Source organism: Cnephaeus nilssonii (genome assembly GCF_951640355.1).
Source record: "Cnephaeus nilssonii genome assembly, chromosome: 13".
Classification (NCBI taxonomy): Eukaryota; Metazoa; Chordata; class Mammalia; order Chiroptera; family Vespertilionidae; genus Cnephaeus; species Cnephaeus nilssonii.
Window position 1 is genome coordinate 67,736,030 of NC_137084.1, and position 22,543 is coordinate 67,758,572.

The 22,543-nt window shown below is 38.6% G+C and overlaps 1 protein-coding gene across 1 annotated transcript; it reads right to left on the reverse strand.

The window, feature by feature from the left end:
- Window positions 1–9,398: 9,398 nt before the first annotated feature.
- MMP13 (matrix metallopeptidase 13) lies at window positions 9,399–20,495 on the reverse strand (the record flags this gene model as incomplete). The annotated part of the gene is made up of 10 exons (XM_079786943.1): window positions 20,364–20,495; window positions 20,034–20,275; window positions 19,206–19,354; window positions 18,901–19,026; window positions 16,384–16,545; window positions 14,390–14,507; window positions 12,147–12,280; window positions 10,918–11,077; window positions 10,182–10,285; window positions 9,399–9,499 (listed from the first exon to the last, which is right to left on the reverse strand). Exons 1-10 carry the CDS (start codon window positions 20,481–20,483, stop codon window positions 9,399–9,401), a joined length of 1,416 nt encoding a protein of 471 aa, XP_079643069.1. The 5' UTR covers window positions 20,484–20,495.
- Window positions 20,496–22,543: the final 2,048 nt, after the last annotated feature.

Consider the following 22,543-nt stretch of genomic DNA (forward strand, 5'->3'; position numbering starts at 1 on the left):
TACAGTCATTTGACTAAACTGAACAGAAGTGGACTGTGTGAACAGAGGAAGTGGTGAAGGATTGCTGCAGTAAATCTGAAGGAATGACGGCAGCCACTGGTTTGGGGACGTGCTTCATGTCTCTGATTTATTAGACCCATCACTCCACACCTCCACCACCCGTGCTCCAACCTTACCACACTCTTCAGCACTGTTAACGCAGCAGCTGTCACTTACTGAACACTTACAACGTGCCCAAGAGACTGCTCCGTGCTATACATGCATTATTTCAGTTTTAGAGCGTAGACCCAGAAATAAAATATCTGAGTTCTAATCCCAGTTCTTCCATATACTAGTTGTGTGACTTAGGACAAGTCTCTTAACCTCTCTGTGCTTGGTTGCTCACTCATAAAATAGGAACAAAAATGGAACTTTAGTGACAATAAGTACATTTGTGGTGGGCAGTTAGACAGACATGAGCAGAGCAAGGATGATGGGCCAGGTACAGAAGGTTAGCAGGGTGAAAAGTCCAGGGTTCCTGGCAATGGGCAAAACTGGGAAAACAAGGACCTCACCCCCAGGGTAAACTTTCCTCACCTAGCACATCTCTGGCCATGCAGTTCAGACCCTCTCCTGATCTTTCCTCCCCTGGCATGTTGCTAGTCATGTGGTAGGCCCCCTTAGAGGGGGCCCTTGCACAACCACTACCTTAAGCTTTAACCCATAGGGATAATGTCTAGGCCTCAGTTGTGTTTCAGATCCAGGACCAAAAAAGCAGTTAAAACCAGACAAGCAATGCCATGGCTGACATTAGCACCAGCTGCACTGACGAATGACCTGCTGCCCAGCGGCTGACCAATCGGTGGAGACCAGGACCCTGATGGGACACACCTGGGAAGCTGATGAATAGTCTATTAACATCCTCCCCTGGGACCTCCCCTGAAATCCCCACTCTTAAAAGCCCGTAGGATGGAGGAACCAGGTGCATGCCCTCACCTTTCCCCTCCCTCTCCTCTTTCCTCACCCAGGCTCCTTAACTTTACCTTCTTTTCTCCAAAGCTCCAAAGGCCCTTCTTTTGCTTCTATAACTTGTATTCTGAGCTCATTTCTTCTATGGCTCACTTCTTCTACCTCCGTGACATTCTAAATAAACTTTCTCTTATAGTTTGAGTCTTGGCTCCGAATTCTTTTCTGGCCAGAACTCAAGTACAGAAGTTGCTGAACTGAGGTCCAATGCCGGTACCAACTGGTGCCATTTCACCACCAGAAAAATAATATATGTATGTAAAGCAATTAAACAGCTTTGGCATATAGAACAATGTAGAGATCCATTACCATTATTACAAACCGTATTTTAAAATGTGGCTTATAATTGAGGGTTTCACACTGGTATCAGAGGATTAGGTTAAGAACTGCCGTAAGGCACAGTGTTTTATAGATGGTTAGGTTACTTGCTCATATGATGATATTGACTCCAATATCTTCCCTCTAGCCTCCCAGAGTAGCATCTCATCACCCAACTAATCCTCCTGAGAGTGGAAACTACACTTTCAGACAACAGTGTGGTTTCCTCCAACAGCCCCTCCACATTCTGCGTCTTAAAGGAAAGTCCATGTTACTTGTTTCTTTTTACTTATTTACACAAAAATGAAGGGATCTGAATTTTCCTTAATGGACCTATTCCACCAGTCTGTTCTACCAAGGATGGACACCTCAATGACATGCATAGCCCTAGTGGTGGCCAAGGGGCTCCTGGATACAATGGGTGTGGATGGATCTATAGTCTAGGGTGTTCATACACATGTGGGAGATCCCTTGTGGTACCAAACAAAAGCAGGGGCAGGAAGAGAAGAAGAATCTGCTGGGAAGAGGAGCTTCACAATTGTCAGGGAGAGTCCTGGGGTCTGGGTAAAGGCAGTCTTGAGGAGATCAAAGAACATGCAGGAGATGACAATGAGAGAGCAAAGCTTGTGATTGGCTTTTGGGCTGCCAATGTTCAAAGAAGGGCTATGGGGTGGGTGCTCAGTGCTGTGGAGAATCAGGTCATCATAGTTGGCAGTTATTTCCTTTCTGAAGAAGCCAACCTGATGACTGAGAGCGAGAGGAGGAAATATAAGACATTTGGGGTGAACCAAACAAAATTGAGATACTTGTATGCATTTGCCTCAATATTTATGTCTTCACTGAAGGAAGAGACCAGCACCTCCTAAGAAGTAGTGGACCCAGCCTCTGGGCTGAGTCAAAGGCCAGAACTTGAGGCCCTAAGGTCTGCCAAAAAGGAAGCAGCACACTCTAGCACAGAGTATTAAAAAACAGGGACGCTGGCATAGGGAATAAAGGAGGGTATAGTTTGTAGCAAGGTAGAAACTCAATCTGGAGAACAACACAGGAACTGAGTTGTTAAAACTGGAGGCAAAGCCAAAGCTGTCCTGGCAAAGAAAAATTTTCCCTGAGTCCCAGACACTTAAGCTGCAGCTCCCTCCATCTCTCCTGACTAAGGTCAGTCAAGGTCAAGCAATCTCAGCTGTGGGGAGAGGATGGCCAGCAAAGGTTGAGAACATTGTAGTACCTGACAATTACCCAAGATAAAATAGACACTCTGACTCTGCTCCCCTTGTACCATCAGGTTAGTGGAATCCTTATGGTACAGGGGAGCAGAGTCAGACTGTGGAATCATATTAGTGGAATAATATTAGTGGAATACATATAATAGGGATTATATGTATTTCATGATCCCTGATAAATAATGAATGTTTAAACAGATAGCATCTTGTCCTGGAAATGGAGTAGGGGAATTAATAAGCTGGAAAGAAAACAGTGGGATGACTTTTAATGGTCCAGCCTTCAACATTACTGTATGGCCTTAAAGAGATCATTTCCTCTCTCTCAGCCTCAAGTTCTTATTTATAAAATGAAAATTGAATCAGATAATCTAATTGGCTCATCTAAATTATTTTCATCTTAAGTAAACACAGGACACACAATATTGACATATCCCCTCAACCGAAGTGGCCACATGGAAAGATTTCAGGAAATGTTTTGAACTTAAATGGAAATATCAAGCAGAAGCATATACAGAGTATTTAAGGCAATTCTAGTAAAATATCTTTGAGCTCTTAACTCATATTCCAGTTAATCCCACATAATTCCTGGGAGATTTTGTTGCCTAAGAACTTTGCTTCCATTACCACTACTGCAAAAATACTGCCCATTATTTCAATTCTTCATTATCCTGCCTTCTTGGCCTTTATTTTATCTCACTTGTTATTCAAACCATAAATCAGTTTAGATGTTTCCTATATTGGGCATATAGCTACATAAGAGTACCTATTTATTAAGGGATAAAGTCTATTAAAGTAGATTTGGAAAAGTGAGCTTGGCTGGGGGCCCTCTGCTCAGCACAAAATGATCCAAACCGGAGTGTGCCAGAAGCAGAGCCAACATAAGCACGCACACTGCACCCATGAGCTCAGAGCTACTTAGAGCTCACGGAACCCCTTTTCCCTTGAGTTGCTCTGGAAGCAAAGTCACAGTCACTGGGCACTCACTAACGGAGGCACAGGCTGGTTAGAATGTCCAGCCCAGAAAGGCTGCTCCTTAAAACACAGAGAGCAACACTCCTTTTCAGATAGAACTGGAAGGCTCCCATGAACCATTTTGCTTGTGGCCTGTGTTCTGCTAGCTTTTAGCACCCAGTCTATTAAAGAAAAGGGAAGGTTGTTAAGAAAATGAAAGTTACTGGTGTAGGTAAATATTAAATAAATAAATAAATAAATAAATAAATAAAAATTTAGTTACTAATTTTAAAAATCTTTTGGCACAGGAGATGGAGACTTAGCTAAGGATGCTTGGATGATGCCCTTTAACCTGGCATAAAGCTATGACAGCAATATCTTTACTTGTAAATAATGGTAAGATATAACAGGTGGATTTTGAATAATGTGAGTCTAATTCCATTTCAACCAAGATTTAAGAGTTTCACAGATTCACTGGATATTGAGGACTTATCATTGTTCCTTGCTCAGTTGATGTGTGCTGACACTATGGAATGATTACTTCCACAGTGGGTAATACATTTTAAATATATGAAAGAGAAATTTGTCTTCTCACAGCATCTCATTTTGGGGCATCATTTTTACCATTTAAGTCAAATAAGACATCGTGATAAACTCTTACAAAAATGACTGTGCTGTTGGTGTAAAACTAACACATCTTTGATTTTCCCGAGGTCATTAAGAGATGTGATCCAGGGGTCAATCAGGGAAAAGGAGATATATGTAATACTTTAAACAATAATAAAAAAAGAGAGAGAGAGCTGTGGTCCAATTGTTATTCCCAATGAGTAGTGAGGTAGAACAAAGCCAAGAAACTCTTAATCAGCATTTCACACACCCTAGAATATCAGGTATAAAAGTCCAAAAATGTTAGAAAAACAAAACCATGTGAGACAGAAACTTTGGAAACATTAAACATTTTCTTCCTCTAGACTTGACATTGTTCCCAGATAACAGGCCTGGTAATTTGGGTTTTTTCCCTCCTCTTGCTGCTGTCTACTTTGGCTTCTCTTTTGAGGGTTACCCGGTCCTCTGTGTACACTGTGTTTTTTGTGGTTCACATTGATGTTTGCCACCCAGAGTCCTGTGATGACTCACAGCCCCAGCTGCAAGGGGCCTGCCACAGGTCTTGGTGTCTTGGAATGACACACCATCCTGACTCCCACTTCCAGAAAGGAAGCATTTAGTTCAGGAGAAAAGCAACAAGGACACGTGTCTCTGAGAAACCTGGAGCAAGCTGTTCTTGAGTTTCTTAGCTTATTTGTAAGTTAGTGGCATAAAGGCAGGGATTAAACCAGCAGCAATGTGGTCACGTTCCACATCCCTACATTAAAGAACAAAACGCTGGCTTTGTTTCTCAAGTTGTCTGAACCTTTCATCATTTTCAAAATAGTATTGCTGGTGCCACCTAGTGGAACTACTTGAAATCTCACAGCCTTGTGATGAATCCTTAAATCAAGACATTTTCTGCAACTGGGCTCTTCCTATGAGGTCTGCTATATATGTTTTGGCATTTTTTCTTTCTGACATGAGAATGTGGAGAACCAGGGCACTCTTTTTAATTTAACATGAAAGTCCTCCCAGGATAATTTGAGGGACAAAATTTGTTATATCAGCACAGGATCTTGTCAATTGCTCCTATTTCACAAACATTTGGTTCACTTTCAGGGGTTTTTCAAACTTTTCCCCCTTGTTATCTGAGAAAGAAGCTATTGCTTATCAGCTTCAATTGAACTCAAGTGCAGTGTATTTGCCCAACATTTGTGGACAATAGTATGACTTCTCATAAAACATTCCCCTTGGTTCCTCAAGTCGCTCGTATTTTATAGCAGAGCCTGCGAGAATTAACTGCTCAACTCATAATGATCTCTTTGTAGTTTACCCAGCCCCAATTGGTAAGCTTCAAATAGACATTTGTTACAAATTGAATTCAATGTTCTGGCCACAGCAGAAGAAGGTGGATTCATGTAATACCAACTAGATTGAAATTTGGAATTGAACCTCACACCTGTCAGACTAGCTATCATCAACAAGTCAATAAATGACAAGTGCTGATGAGGATGTGGAGAAAAGGGAACCCTAGTACCCTGCTTGTGGGAATTCAGACTTGTGCAGCCACTGTGGAAAACAGTAAGGAGTTTCCTAAAAAATTAAATACGGAACTCCCATTTGACCCAGTAATCTCACTTCTAGAAATATATCCTAAGAAACCTGAAACATCAATCAGAAAGAATGTATGTTCATAGCAGCACAATTTACAATAGCTAAGATCTGGAAACAGCCCAAGTGCCCATTAGTAGATGAGTAGATGAAAAAGCCATGGTACCTTTACAACATGGAATACTATGCAGCAGTAAAAGAAGAAGGATCTCTTGCCCTTTTAGACAGCTTGGAGAGGCCTGAGAGTATTATGCTAAGTGAAATAAGCCAGTCAGAGAAAGACAAGTATCATATGATCTCACTCATATGTGGAATCTAATGAACAAAATAAACTGATGAACAAAATAGATCCAGAGACAGAAGCATGGAACAGACTGTCAAATCTCAGAGGGAAGGCAAGGGAGGGTGAGTGGGTGGGAAGAGATCAACCAAAGAACTTACATGTGTATATGCATAACCCATGGACACAGACAGTAGTGTGGTGAAGGCCTGGGGCAGAAGGGGGTCAGGGGTGAACTAGAAGGGGTCAATGGGGGAAAAAGGGAGATGTATGTAATAGTTTCAACAATAAAGATTTTTAAAAAAAGAAATTTGGAATTGCGACTGAAGAAGAGATGGGAGTCAGGAAATAATCCCAACTGTACACCTATATCTATCTATCTATCTATCTATCTATCTATCTATCTATCTATCATCTATCTACCTATCTATCATCTAATCATCATCTATCTATATCTATCCAACCATCCATCCATCCATCCATGAGAGAGAGAGAGACCATGCAAGCTAATGACAAAGAATAAAAGAAATTAAATGATGTTCCATGTTCAGATATGTTTTAAAAACCTTTTTCAATAAAATTAAACAGCTTCTTTGCACAGGACTACTTGTAACCTTAAATATGCTATTGTGTGCCGTAAGTCCACTGGGGAAGCACCTCCCAACCACTCCTACAGAAGGTCTGACTTTCTCTCAGAACAATGTTGAAAAAGCACCCATGTGCTCAAAAAAAGTTAATGTTTCTATCAACTGACTCAATTACTCAGAAGTAGATATTCACTTGCCAATCCCTAGACTGATCCATGCTAATTTTTTTGTTTGTTTCATGGTCCTTCGATTTGCATTTGGCATTGTGAAAGCTAGGAGGAATATTGTTGTATCTAGGGGGTTTCTTGGTGCAGATTACCCGTCCATATGCTGCCAAAATCATCATAATACACAACTATAATTCTCTACTGAGCTTCAGTATATCCATTCCCGTCTGGAGGGATGAGCTGGAGCCGTCTCCCTGATTCCCCTCACTGTCCCAGTTCTGCTCACCTTTGATGTGAGCTTGGGTATCTCTTCTGTTGTGAAGCCTTTCTTGAGCCGCCCTGCAGTGCCCCTCCCCCTACATCCACAATAGATAAAATCTCTCTTATTACATGCTCTCTCTCAGAGCACCGGGTTTCTTTTCTTTATCACAGTTGTAATTTGTACTTATTTGATTGATATCTGTCTCTCCAACTAGACTGTGAGTTCCACAAAAGCAATGAGGTTTTGTTCTTCATTGTATCCTCAGAATCTACTTTACTTAAGTGCTCAATTAATATTTATTGGATGGATGGATGGATGGAGGTGTGGATGGATGGATGTGTGGATGGATGGATGGATGGATGGATGGATGGATGGATGGATGGATGGATGGATATATGGATGGGTGGACGGACTATGTTCGACTTCAATAGCAAACCTTAAAAATCAGAAATCAAACTAAATTGTCAAAGAAGATAACAAATGCATAGGTTGACTTTGGGGGCTCTACTTGGAGAGAGAAATCAGCAGTTCTCGCTGAACTCACAGCAAGTGGTCACTGCTCCTCTGAAAAAGCACTTAACTTAATAAATTTTAATTGTGTTGGCTCTTCAGGGGTAGAAACCAATTTTTTCTGGTTCATCTCAACATTTAACAGGCACTTATTCAATGTTTGAGCGTGGGCAATGTTTAGGGAAACAGAAGGGACCTAATGTCTTAAACTCAATGGACCCTGATGTTCCTAGATAGTGTTTGCCTTCTTCATTAGAGTTCCCTGCCTCCCCGTATTTCCCAACTTCACCAAAGCTGCTAATCCTCTCATTTTAAACATCAGAAAAGTGGAGCCCAAACTGCAAAGTCCATCACTGAGTGAGCATTAAAACTCCAGATCTATGCTCTTTCCACTTCATTATCCCACAGTACTCGAGGGAAGCTGGCGCCAAGCTGACCAAACTCTACCAGAATTTTAGTTAAAATAGCCTGGTACAAAAATTCTAAATTCTGAATTTAGTCACAAAAACCAAACAAAACAAAATAGAACTAAAATAGTGAGTGAGCTCTATTCCCCAAGAAACATTGTCAAGAAAAGGGGATAATTTAGACATTTTTTTATAAGAGAAACTTAAAATACATCAAAAGACAAAATATAACACCATCTGTTGAAAATATCTTTTTTATTATAAACAATATAAACACTTCCTAATACATTTTGCAAATATAACACATTTTCTTTTTTTTGCCTGTGTTTTTATAAACAAGATCTCTCAGACCCCTCGATGGCCATTCATAAATTCAATAAATGTCAAGTGCCAGGCACTGTAAGAAGTACTGAGGATTTTTTTTAAAAAAAAAAAAGGGAGAGAAAAAGACATTGCTGCAAATCCTCAGGAGGAACACAATCTATTTAAACTGTTTTCTTTATCTTGGATGTCTCTGTCTTAACATACCTCCTTTCTACATATAAGATATATTTTGTCTATATCAATAAATAAAATAGCCTATATACCCAAGGTAAATTAGACAAAACAATTGTCTTGATAAAAATAGGGTAAAAATGCCACTTTTAATCTTAATCCAATAATTTTATGAGAAATTATCTTAGATAATTTTGATAACAATTTTAATACTTTACTTTGATTTTTTGAAAGACCTGAAGTATTTGAATACAGAGAGATTGTTCCTCTTTCTCTTCTATAAATAAGCAAAGAAATATTTGTGTTCTTTGAAAGTAGCCATTGAGTCATTATTAAAAGTAAAATTAAACAGAATCCAAAGGCCACATCTACTGTCCTCACTATTAGTCTCTGTCTCCTACCTTTAGTGACATTGATATGGCCTTAGTGTCTGTATGAAAAGGTACATATACACCCAAATCCTTCAATGCAAAAAACCATATTATGTCTTTGCAAAGTTGTTTACAATATATTTATTACAGACACTTCCCTTTGGTTTATCTTTGTTCTTCTATGGCTACCATATGATCCCCCAAAATTCTATTTTCATACTATTTTATATTTTTTGACAAAGATGATTTATTAATTATATAAATGTGATATACTTAAGCCTTTGCAAAATTTCCTTATAAATATATTAAAAATTATGCTAACTCTCCTTGACAGACCATTTATGTTCCATTTTTTGATGTTGGAAAATATTGTCAGTTATTGCTTCTATATAACACACAAAAATTAAATGGTCCTTACAGAAACTGAATTTTATTACTTTAAAATTCAATGTGGTTCCAGCCACGCATAGCTATATAGATATTATATAGTCAAAGATAACTTACTGAAGCTTGTTCACAGAACGAAGCTTTCCCTGATATCTGCCCCTCCCCCATTCCCTCCCTCCCATAGACTTGAAACATCCCAAATGTTCTTCAGGATTTAAATAACAACATTTAAAAGACACTTAACACCACAATAGGGAATTTGCTGGCATGACCCGAACAACACGGTTAGTCCAGATGCTGTATTCAAACTGTATGGGCCCGTTGAAAAAATAGATATAACCTGTAAGAAAAAGACAAAAAAAAAAATTAAATTTGAAAACAGTAAGGGTTTACTCCAGCTACTCTTAAAAAGTCCATTCTGCCAGATCCCACTTTTTAAAAAATATGCCAACATTTACATATTTTACTTATCTTTATAAACCCTACTAACCTTTTACTATATTGCTTATAGTTTGAGGGGGAAAGGTCTAAAGTTTCCCAGCTCTCCTAAATTATCACCTCAAATTAGTTGTCTTTACATGAGTTCTCGTTTTGATGCCTGAAGTATTGATATTAGTTATTTGTTGTAAGTTAGGGGTTATACCCCTTTTCATAATTAAAGTAAAAATCATTATACAGTTATGATAGCCATTGATCTTCATATATAAAGTACTCCCCACTCTACCCCTGATTTGAATTATGGGAATACTCCTGCATCTTGGCATCTTTAAACATGGTTTAAGATAGTGTTTAAGGTTTGGCATCTTTTATTCCTAGGATTAGCAATCATTAAGCGAAATTCTCATTGATTCTAAGCATGATATTTTTTGCTTGCTGTCTGTGGAAGTAGTCACACGGGAATGACTAATTCCTTAATGACAACATTTATGAGCACAACATTTATAAGTAAATCCTTTATAAGGGAATGATTTTTAGGGGCTATAGAAGCCCTCCATTATGACCAGTGCAATGGAATTAGTTACCATTTTTCTCGTAGACAGCATCTACATTATCACCAATTCCTGGGAAGTCCTCTTCTATTGGTCTGGGGTAGTCTTTATCCATCATATGGTTAGTATCATCATAGCTATTTAATAAGAAAAAAACCCTCTTAAGTAGGTTGCATTTCTTAGAAAGTACTTAGAAATAATACAATCCATACAATGGTATCTTTCAAAATTGACAAGTTTAAAAATTTTTAAAACATCTAGTAGATTTTAAAAATAAGGAATTATAATACTGAGTGTATAGTGGATGTTTGGTGAGTATCTTTTAACTTGCTTAAAGGCCATCTTTGTAAGGACAGTTACAGCTTATTTCCATTTCACAAATTGCATAAAAGTAGATTATTAGAAAAGTGTTCTTAGGGTGAAATCAACATATGTTAATGAACTGAATAATTTTCTATTGTGTCAAAGAGATGGTTTTAACATCTATGTGTAAAAAAAGATGGTTTAGCATCGTTGAGCTACAACCAATGGCTTCGAAAGAAGAGTGGTGAGAATTTAATGAATATATGTGCATTTTCAAGAGGACTTGAAACTTGAAAATCTCTGTCTGAGAGGCTGCGTGCAAGAGCTGACACAGAACAGAAATTAATATGACAGTCCAACATTTTAAAGAATGCATGAGATAATAACTTAAAGTAGTGAGAGATGGACAAGACTCACTTTGCCTCTGTGACACAAGATAATGGGTCAGTAAATATGGCGGCCATACCTCCAGACCTGGTTTCCTGAGAAGAAGAGCGTCTTTCCTGTGTCCTCGAAGTGAACAGCTGCACTTATCTTTTTAACCTCTTTGGGAAATCCTAGTTCGGATATTTTTTTGGGATAACCTTCCAGAATGTCATAGCCATTAAGAGCCCAAAATTTTCTGCCTAGAGTAAGTGAAAGAATGGTCTTATTATCCAAGGGAATCTATTAGGATTCACATAGATAGACATTTATTTTAACAAAGAAAGACTCATGTTATACATTTAAAAATAAATAAGTCAGTATTTGTGGTCCACAATCAATTATTTAGAAATAAATTAGTCAGCTTTGGTGGTCACCATATTTGTGAAACATAGAAATATGAGCATTCTTCACAAAAAAATAAGTTTTAAGATTCTAATTTCCTAATTATGAGTATAGCCAACCAAATATAATAATTAATTTTGCAACTTATTTTCTCTGAATATTAACTTTAAAACTGGGTGAAAAATACATTAAGATTTCTGCATGAATAAAAAGCATGGTAGGAACAGTAAATTAGACTGAAAAGTCAAATTTTATAGGAGATAAAAAGTTATTTCCACCTCTAAAAAATAACTTCATTATAGCATCAATTGTATTAGTCAAACAATAGAAACAATGTCAGTAGAATGCTATATAACCACTATAAATTATGATCATGATGGTGGAGTGACAATTTGGAAATTTTTTTATGATTTTTATGTCAAGGGAACAAGTAGAATTTTTAAATGTATATTCTAGAATATAAATATTTGAATATGTATATTACATAGAGTGAAGAACTAGAAAAGAAAGTGAGAAAATAGACTTTTCAGGGGGGAAATTACGGCTAACATTTTTTCAATTTTTCAAAATGTACATTGTTATAATGCTTGCTCAGTAAATAATTTTAAAAAGGAAATAGAAAAAAACTGACATGATTGTTATGAAACAAAAGTCGGTATTCATCATATATATTTATTATAGTATATATATGTATATATGTATATGTGTATATATATATCCTTATATACTTATCATAATAATGTAGACTTTCCATTTGTCAAATCTGAGGATACTTGGTAAAAGGATTTCAGGTGCTTTCTCTTTTCCATTTTGTTATACTTGATTCTTAATTTAGGTATATTTTCAGGAGTGATCATTTCACTAAGTCTTTGGTATCATCAAGTTTATCACTGCCTACATGGGAGGCCTAACTAGTGAAAAGCTTACCTCTAAAGATGAAGATAAGGTCATGGGAGGGATGCTCATATGCAGCATCAATACGGTTGGGAAGTTCTGGCCAAAACGATTTTGTTAGAAACAACTCCGCGTCAACCTGCTGAGGATGCAGGCGCCAGAAGAATCTAACACAAAAATAAAAATACAGTTTTCTGTCACTTTGTAAATGCAGTATTTCAACCCTGCTAGACACCTGTCTCTATATCAATGCAGACAAGTTAGACACATTCCCTATCACCTGTGAAGGAGAAAAGCATTTCCTTTTAAGTGCCAGTTATCCAAGCTGTTGCTATCCTAACTCTAGCCTGTACTACTAAAATTTGAAATCTCACAGAGCCTTTGTGAAGGCTATAAGTCCTTTGTGGAGTGGGACCATGCTTTGCTCAAGTTTGCAGATCTGCAGGCACTGTGTAGGACTCTGGAAAGAAAATACAAGTTACATAAACTACATTGGCCAAGGTCTCATGGCCTGGGGAACCTGAATGAGAAAATACCTGGAGTATAATACAGTGTCACTAGAGCTATAATAGAGGGTGTAGAAATGCTAGTGGATCACAGGTGAGGGAACAATTAACTAATCCTCTCTAATAATAGACAAATATGCAAATTGACCATACCTCCGACACGCCCACAAGCCACGCCCATCATCCAATCAGAGCGAGTATGCAAATTAACCCAAACCAAGATGGCTACAGCCACAGAGAGCAAGGTTTCCTAGGTAACAGTGGAAGCCAAGCTTTCCGCCTGCCCTAGCCAGGCCTAAGCCTCCACTCAAGCTACAAAGTTTCAATTATAGAAGGTAAACAAATTCAAACAAATGGCGGCAGAATGGAGCTTGAGAGAGCAGGCCAGGGTTGCCGCCGGCAACAGGGGAAGCAAAACTTTTCGCACACCCTGGCCGGGCTCACCCGCTTAAGGCAACAAAGTTTCAATTATAACCCCAACACAAATGGCTGCTGGCCAGCCTCGGAGGGAGCCCCAGGCTTGGCTCCACTCCAGGCTACAAAGTTTCAATTGTAGAAGGAAAATAAATTCCAGATACCAGGGCCTCCGCTTGGGTCGCCAGAGGGCGTGGCCGGCCTGCAAACCACCACAGGCCCCTCGCTCAGGCCACCCCACACCCCAAGGGAAACCCCACCTGATCCGGGACGCCCTTCAGGGCAAACCAGCTGGCCCCCACCCCTGTACCAGGCCTCTATCCTATCTAATAAAAGAGTAATATGCAGATTGATCATCACTGCAACACACAATATAGCTGCCCCCATGTGGTCAAAGATCCTGACCCCATATGGACACAAGATGGCCACCACAAGATGGCCAGCAGGAGAGGGCAGTTGAGAGGCACCCGGCCTGCAAGGGAGGGCCGTTGAGAGGGACCAAGCCTGAAAGGGAGGGCAGTTGGAGGTGATCAACCCTGCAGGAGAGGGCAGTTAGGGGTGACCAGGCCAGCAGAGGAGGGAAGTTGGGGGCAAACAGGCTGGCAGCAGAGTGGTTTAGCGGGTGATCAGGCTGGCAGGCAGAAGCGGTTAGGGGCAATCAGGAAGGCAGGCAGGCAAGCAGTTGGGAGCCAGCAGTCCTGGATTGTGAGAGGGATGTCCGACTGCCCGTTTAGGCCCGATCCCACCGGGCCTAAACGGGCAGTCGGACATCCCTCAAGGGGTCCCATATTGGAGAGGGTACAGGCTGGGCTGAGGGACAACCCCCCTCCGTGCACGAATTTCGTGCACTGGGCCTCTAGTGAATGAATAAATGAACAAATAAGCATATTTATAAGCAGATTAAAATTAAAATTTCATTTTTCATTGCCTACAGGTTTAGGTTGTAAAGCACTCCCTCTCTCATATTCCAACATGTGTACCTGGTGCAAAGTCTTTCACACCAAAAGGAATTCGTGGAGCCATTACGAGTAACAGTTTACTAATATGGTAATTAATTCCAATATTTGTGTTTTTAAATAAATAACTTGGACTTATATTTTTACTTGACTACCTTTATAAAGAAGAGTACACTAAAGATATTTAAAAAGTCCATACAATGCCAAGGTTATTTATGGAAAAATAAACGTTTATCTATTAGCTATTTCATCTGAAATAGGTAAATACACTGCTCAAAGTTCTATTATGTTCACTGTTCACTTCACCGTTGGAAGTCTGACTGGATGTTTTGGCATTTTGCAGACACGGCTTCACAGATGTTTGTTATGTGCAGATTTTATCAAATAATGTCAAGAATACCTGTCTTTAAAGATGATTGTTTCTCCTCGGAGACTGGTAATGGCATCGAGGGATAAGGAGGGATCACATTTGTCCGGTGTTTTGGGGTGTTTGGGGTTGGGGTCTTCATCTCCTGGACCTGAAATCATAAATAAATGAAAGAAGTTGCGGAGGAGAACCGTCCTGATGACCTGGTCCTGCTAATGGAGAGTAGGAGAGGGCTCCCTCTTGAGAGGGCAGTAATAGTAAATCCTGTTCCTCCTACATAATGGACAAATTTCATGTTTTCTACCTTCCTTCCCCCAGGGTTACCAAGGCCTTGCAGATGGGATGTCCCCTTCTGCTTTCATCCTTCAAGACCCCTTGAAATACAAGTTTAGGTTTCTGGAGGAGGATGATAGAAATGAGGGTGGGGGCGGGGACTGAGGAAATTTTCCCCATGCTTTGCACAACCTATTGACAGACTACCCTTGAGAAACACGTTCTTCTTGAAGCCATTTCCGATGGCCCATCGTCCCTATGGGAGCCCTTATCTTGGCTCTTTCTCTTGCCTATTTTCCCAGCTGTCAACATCAGCTACTGTTGCTTCACCAGTTTCCCACTGTGCAGCTGCCTCTCAGTGCAAAGCCCGGCCTTCGGCAGCACAAACATGACTTGCCACGTGTTTGTAAATTTTCCAGCTCACATGAGTGCAAAAGAGGTGCAGTATACAATAACTATTCTAAACTGCTTCTTCTCTACTTAGTACATAGGAGTTCTATCATCAAGTCCCTTGGTCACAATATTGTAGAAAGAATAATTACAAAATACTTGCTCACACCTACACTAGCTGCTATAGTAGATTTAAATCCAGAGGGGAAACAATGGGTTGGGTGGCATGAGCAAGTTTTCTGAGCTGTGTACTAGGAGTTTTACACTGATGACTGTGCACTACGGCTTTAACTCTATTTTTGGCAGCTAATTTGCTTGTTTGAGTTTAGGTTTAATTACTTTGTAAATATTATTGAAAATTTGGAAGGAAACAAGAAAGAGATTTTTACAATGGTCACTGTAGATGTTGATTAAAAACTACTACAAGCCAATTGAATAGTTCTACTGTGGCAAACCAGAGTGGTAGAAAGAATGCCCAGAATTTATAAATGCTGGTTAAGATCTCCCTTTCACCCCCAGCTGTAGATATACTATTTAAACTGTACAGGGCTTAGCCCTGGCTGGTGTGGCTCAGTTGTTTGGAGCATGGTCCCATGCACCAAAAGGTTATGAGTTAGATTCCTGGTCAGAGCACATATGTAGGTTCCGTAGGTTGTGGATTCAGTCTCTAGTTTGGATACATATGGGAGGCAACTGATTGATGTTTCTCTCTCTCTCTCTCTCTCTCTCTCTCTCTCTCTCTCCTCTCTCTCTCTCCTTTTCCCTTTATCTAAAATTAATAAACATATCCTCAGGTGAGGATATAAAAAAATATAAAATCTACGGGGCTTGGTGTCTCCATTGTTTAAATGGGGAATAAATTATTTTCCCTTCTTATGTCACAGGTGTTTTGAGAGTATCAAATGTACCTTGCAATGTATAAAGTACAAATACAAAGAGTTATAAAAACTTTGGAGAATGGAATATTTTCTACTTGAGCAGATAGTTCTATTTGGAAAGAATAAGTGGGCATGTTTTCCCAGGTTTTAATAACAAAGCCACAATGACAAAAGTGGCAGTGGCAAATTCACTGATAATTTAGAAAATAAATGTATAAATCTATTTTGCTTTTAAGTTGACAAATTAAGAGTTAAGCCCTAGCCGGTTTTGCTCAGTGGATAGAGTATTGGCCTGCGACTGAAGGGTCCCTGGTTCGATTCTGGTCAAGGGCACATGCCTGGGTTGCAGGCTCGATCCCCAGTAGGGGGCTTGCAGGAGGCAGCCAATCAATGATTCTCTCTCATCATTGATGTTTCTATCTCTCTTTCCCTCCCCCTTTCTCTCTGAAATCAATAAAAAAATATATTTTTAAAAAAAAGAGTTACCATAGAGAGACTGAATCCCTTGCATATCGTCATCAGGAAGCATGAAGTGGCTTTTGCCAGTGTAGGTATAGACAGGAAACATGAGTGCCCCCGGGTCCTTGGAGTGGTCGAGACCTAAGGAGTGGCCAAACTCATGGGCAGCAACAAGAAACAAGTTGTAGCCTGTAAGAAAACAAGGAAACAATGAGAAAACATGGTCCTCCAATGACCAATTAATGGAAGAAATGTCATTTTCCTCATCTATTTTGTGTGTCATTATTTCCCTCTCTTTGCTATTTTACTCACTTTTTAAAATTAACATTCAGTTGCTTGAAGGAAGAATCAAGAATTGTTTTAATCTTTATAAGTAATTTAGTGCTCTCATTATAGTTGCCTACATAATTAGAATATCAACAGATTGTTCTCAAATAATTGGTAATAATAAGAATTTACTAGCAATCCTGACTTGTTCTCAGTTTTCTCGGGTCATGTGAGGAGAGTGAACAGTGATGGTCTTAAATGAGGAGTCATAGGAGTCACATGGGGGTTCAAACCGGGTGGAGGCAAAGGTAGATTTACAGTTGTGAGTATGTGAAACACCGACTTTATTTTTGTATTATTATTTATTAATTATTATATTATTTTTCCATACAAACAACTGTAAACTTACTTTTGCCCCACCCTGTATATAGGATGCTACCTAGAACATCGTTTAAACACTAAGCAGTGTCCTAGCTGGTTTGGCTTAATGGATAGAGCGTCAGCCTGCAGACTGAAGGGTCCCAGGTTTGATTCCGGCCAAGGGCACATGCCCGGATTGCGGGCTTGATCCCCAGTAGGGGGCGTGCAGGAGGCAACCAATCAATAATTCTCTCTCATCATTGGTATTTCTCTCTCTCTCTTCTTCTCCCTTCCTCTCTAAAATCAATAAAATATATTTTTTTAAAAAAGAGAGAAAAATATAAAATAAAATAAACACTAGGCAGCACCCAAAAGGATGCTCACCAGGTATGGAGTGTGCACTAAAGAGGGTCTAAGAATCTACTTGTGAACAAATTCCAAACAAATTATCCTTTTCAGAATATCTCTAGACCCTAGAGTTTAAAGAAACAGAAATTCTGAAAATGATTGGCCAACTTCCCTCTACTTTAAAAGACTACTACGATTCTGTATTTACATTATATTCTCTAAGTCATTCTTTCCACCAGTTTTTGAGCCTCCTAATACTGGTGTTTTAAATTGGAAAAAGATGAAAAGTTTAAAAGAAAAAGAATACATGAAAACTGGAGCCAGTGGTTTCAGTTTGACCTTAAATACCCTTTGCTACCACAGCCTATGCATCAAGAAAATGTGTAATTAACTCAGTAAATGTTGCAGACCAGAAGAGCAAGCAAAGTTCACATAGTCTGAATGACAGTAATTTGTCATTGAAATGACTAATAATGGATACTATTCTTGGCCTTTAGCTGAAAAGTTAATCCTGGTTTACTTGTGGATTCACCAGGATTAATTAAATATTTTAAACCCAGAATTTATTCAGAAACCTAAAACTGAGGTTTATTGTGACTCTATCTTAAAAATACTAAGTATTATTTTTTTCTTCCTAAAACCATTCTTACCTGTGGAACATTCAGAACATAAATATGTACATTCTCACCTTTCTTTCCAAAGGCAGATTGGAGGCACTGGAGTTGAGATATTAAAGACCCAGTTTTACTCTTTGAAAAGATACTCCTTCGAATTTAAATGAATAATAAAAATTAGCTACCTATGAAGATTACCTTTAGTTGTCACAACTAAGGGTCAATGCAGCTTCAAAGTTAAGACCTAGTTGTAACAATCTTTTTTTTTAATTTTCTTTCTGAAATGAACATTTCCAATCCTCTTGAGCTTTGAAGATTCAACTACTGATTGAATTTATTCAATGCTAAGTTTCATTTTTCTCTGTTAAATACAACTTTCATCTGGTCCGTTTCATGCTATTTGCAGTAAGAACTTTCTTGGTTTGCTAATGGTATTTATAAAATGATATAAACAAGTCTGAAATAGGTAACTCTTATAACAGGGAACAGAAATTTGACTGGACTTGTGCTATTAATATTTCTACTAGGGTGGGGGCGGGGCAGGGGGGAAAGAAATTATTTCAACTCACATCCAATTCATCTATGACCTACATATCCAGCTCTAATAGTTGTTAGATGTATATTTGCAATAAACTGTATTTCTCTAACAGACCAAAAGGTAATCCACAGTAAAAACACCTTGGTTGACAGAAAGACATTTTGGGTTCTATTTCAAAGTTAGCTAGCATCCCTCAAACTACTAAACTAAGTAGATTTTGCTCATTTTTTACTATCCACATTGGCTAAATAGAAATGTCATTTGTGGAAACTAATACGATAAGCTTTTATACTTCTTTGGAAAATCAAATACCAAATATAATTCCTATGCTTTTATGTATAATGTATATACTTTTTACTAGTAACTTCTTATCAATTGGTCCACTGTCTAATATAATCTAGTAATAAGAAGTATTACCTTTGGAACTACTTGTCCAAGTTTCATCATCATCAAAATGGGCATCTCCTCCGTAATTTGGCCCAGGTGGAAAAGCATGAGCCAGCAGACCAGAGGGGCCATCAAAAGGGTAGAAGTCGCCATGCTCTGCACAAAAGCAAGAGTTCAGAATCTAATTAAACCCAGTAGTGCCTAACACAGGAGCTTAGTGAATTTTTGTTGAATTTTGTAAAAAGCAATGAATGACTTAAAGAAGAAATTAAAAACTAAGAGCCAATTAAGAAGCAGAATATACAAATATTTCAAAAATGATTCTGTACCATTACCTTTAGTTCCAAAAGAGATCATGATATCAGCAGTGCCATTGTGAAGTCTGGTAAAATTCAGGGGTGTCACATCAGACCAAACTTTGAAGGCTTTTTTGAATGCCTTTTCCACTTCAGAATGAGTCATATCAGGGGTATAATTCACAATTCTGTTCAACAGAAAACGTTTCAATTAAATTTTTAGAAGGTGAAAACTATTTTAGAATATATTTTCTTGGAATATAGCTTTTCAACTCAAAATGCAATGATTCTCTAAAAGTTCTGTAATAAGTTTTAAAGAACTTATTAATTATGATGTCATACAAATATTAAAAATGAAGCATTCAATCAGACAATATGAGTATCTCCAAATATCTGACCTTTTGGCATTTTAAATTTAAAGTATTCAGATGTTTAATAAAACTTACATTGCATGTTAAAAGTTTTTAATTGTATTGCTATAGCCTAAACAGATGAAAAAGTTCTATAAAGTTCATAGAAAGAGTAGAGCTCTCTCTGTTTAGTATTGTTATAATAAATACGCTTGATGCACTATATTTGCAAATTTTATTAAACTTATTTTATTTCTATTTTGATTCATCTCTAAAAGAAATACTTTGAAAATCCCAATAAAAATTAATGCTGGCTACAATAACATTAATTGATGTTATGAGACATTTTCATCAACAATATTAACGATATTCCTGGACTTACTTAACTTCCAGATAAATATCTAAAAAAAAAAAAGGCACCATACATGTTCTGTCATCTGTAGCTTATGCTGAAAATTAGACATTTACTACTATAAGAAAACTAACAAAAATTAAAGAGAGATAGCCTATGATTTACCTGTAGGTTAAGTTCATTTTGGACCATTTGAGAGTTCTAGGGAAAACATTGTATTCACCCACATCTGGAACCCCACATCTTGGTTTTTTCATGATGTCTATAGTCTTATCGTCAAGTTTGCCAGTCACCTCTAAGCCAAAAAAAGACTGCATTTCTCGCAACCTGTCCACCATGGAGCTTGCTGCAGTCTTCTTCAGGATGCCGGCGGGATTCAGGGGATGGTAGTATGATCTGAGGTAGCGCTGGAAAAGAGACCAAAATACCCTGCTTTTAAAAGAGAAGGGCATTTATGATATATTTCACACCATTGGGACTGGCAAGATACTCTACCTCTGCAAATTGGAAGTCTTCCTCAGACCGATCCTCATCATCCTCATCGTTGGGAAGGGGCAGGGACCAACAAGGAGTCCAGCTCAAGAAGAGGAAGGCAGCCAGGACACCTGAGTGCATCTTGAATGGCTGTGCCTGCAGGCTGCTGTCTTTCCATAGACCAGCACCTTTACTTTTATAGGCCTACAATGGTGAGTCATCATTTATGGACAAGTGTCAACTTCCTAGTCGGTTGAAGGTAAACAAGCTTACATGGCAACTTTTTTTTTCTTCTTTCTCCTAAGAAGTGTGGTTTGTGGTAGAACTTGAGGGAAATATAAAATAAGGGCATCTCTCATTTCAGCAGGGTCTCAAAAACCATCTGGTCAAATTAACGGCCTCAGCATATTTCCGGATACTGTGGGAAGAAACAGAGAATAGTAAATTTTTCACTTTGTTTGGCAAAAATGTTTTTCCCTCTGTAGGAAAGCAGCCACTTTTACTTTTTCAGATAAGACCATCAAGATATTGCACTTCCATAAAAAAAGAAACCTGTCCTACTTCCAGAATGTTTATATTCTGGTGAAATCTCAACTTTATTTTCTCTAGAGCAACTAGTTTGGAAATATTATGTCTACCTGAGGGTCATGGAATTGGACCAGAAGCAAGCATGGAGACTTGGATGTGTTATAGCACATCTACAGAATTGAGTGCTGTGGTTGGAATTTTAAAGCACAGTGTGACTTCTCAACAAACATGGGGTCCTGCATGAGTTCCTCACAGGTCCAGGCAGAAGTAGAAGGATATCCTATATAATAAAATCCTAATATGCAAATTGACTGAACAGTGGAACAACTGTGTGCTATGACATGCACTGACCATCAGGGGGCAGACGCTTAGCACAGGAGCTGCCCCCTGGTGATCAGTGCGCTCCCACAGGGGAGAAGCCGTGGCAGGAGTCCCTCCCGCATCCATGCTAAGGACTATGAGAGGGCCAAGGGACCACCCCCTCTCAGTGCACGAATGTTGTGCACCAGGCCTCTAGTATTGAAATAAAATATTTTGGGATGCAATATAATTGCTAACACATATTGAGGGATTATTACATGCTAGACATAAAAGGTATTATCTTATTTAGTCCTTACAATAGCCTTATGAAGTAGGTGCTATTGAAAAGCCTGTTTTCACTTTACATCTGAATAATCTGAGACATAGAGAAGTTAAATACTTGTTTCAGGCCATATGGTTAACAAATGGTACTACTAGCATATGAATCCAGGCCAGTAGACTCAAGATTTCTTTTTAAGCACCATCTAATATGGCATCTACTCCATCCATTCTCAGATATTTTCTTCTTCTTTTTTTAACGCCCACCTGAAGATATTTTTCTTTTCCATTGATTTCTAGAGAGAGTGGAAGGGAGGGAGGAGGGGGAGAAAGAGAGAGAGAGAAACAGCAATGTGAGAGAGACACGTCGATTGGTTGCCTCCTGCACCTGCTCCTACCAGGAGGCAACCAATCAATGTGTCTTCGATGGGGAATCTGCAACCGAGGTATGTGCCCTTGACTAGGAATCCAACCTGTGACCCTTCAATCCATAGGCCGATGCTCTAACCACAGAGCCAAACTGACCAGAACCCAGATATTTTCTTAAAAACTGAGCTGCTTGGACACTTCTTAGACTACCCAAGAAAATTAGGGCTCTGGGTAAACACATGCCCAGTTTCAAGTTCCTCTTTTTTTTTTTTTTTTTGAATAATAGAAGGACTTCTGGTCAAAATAAATAAATAAATAAATAAATAAATAAATAAATAAATAAATCAGGAGAATAGTTCTCTAGGGGCCTCTAGTCTCTTATTCCTTTCAGAATGTCACATATCTAATACCATGAAATCAGAATGCCATTTTGGTCCCTCATAGATGTAAATGAATACAGCTTTATGGGCCACCATCTTCAGATTTATTGAATAATTGAAAATACAAGTTAATTTCAATGATTGAGAGTCAGAGATAAGCTTTGATCAGGGACATATTAAGACAAAGACAAGAAGCATGAATATATCTTTAGGGTCAGTAGGAAAGGGGTACTCCAACATGTGGGTAAAATACTGTAATTTAGATTAGTCAGTACCTTAGAGAAAACCAGAAAAGCTTATAAAATATAAACAATTGCATATGGGATTGAAAGTGGGAGTTGAGGG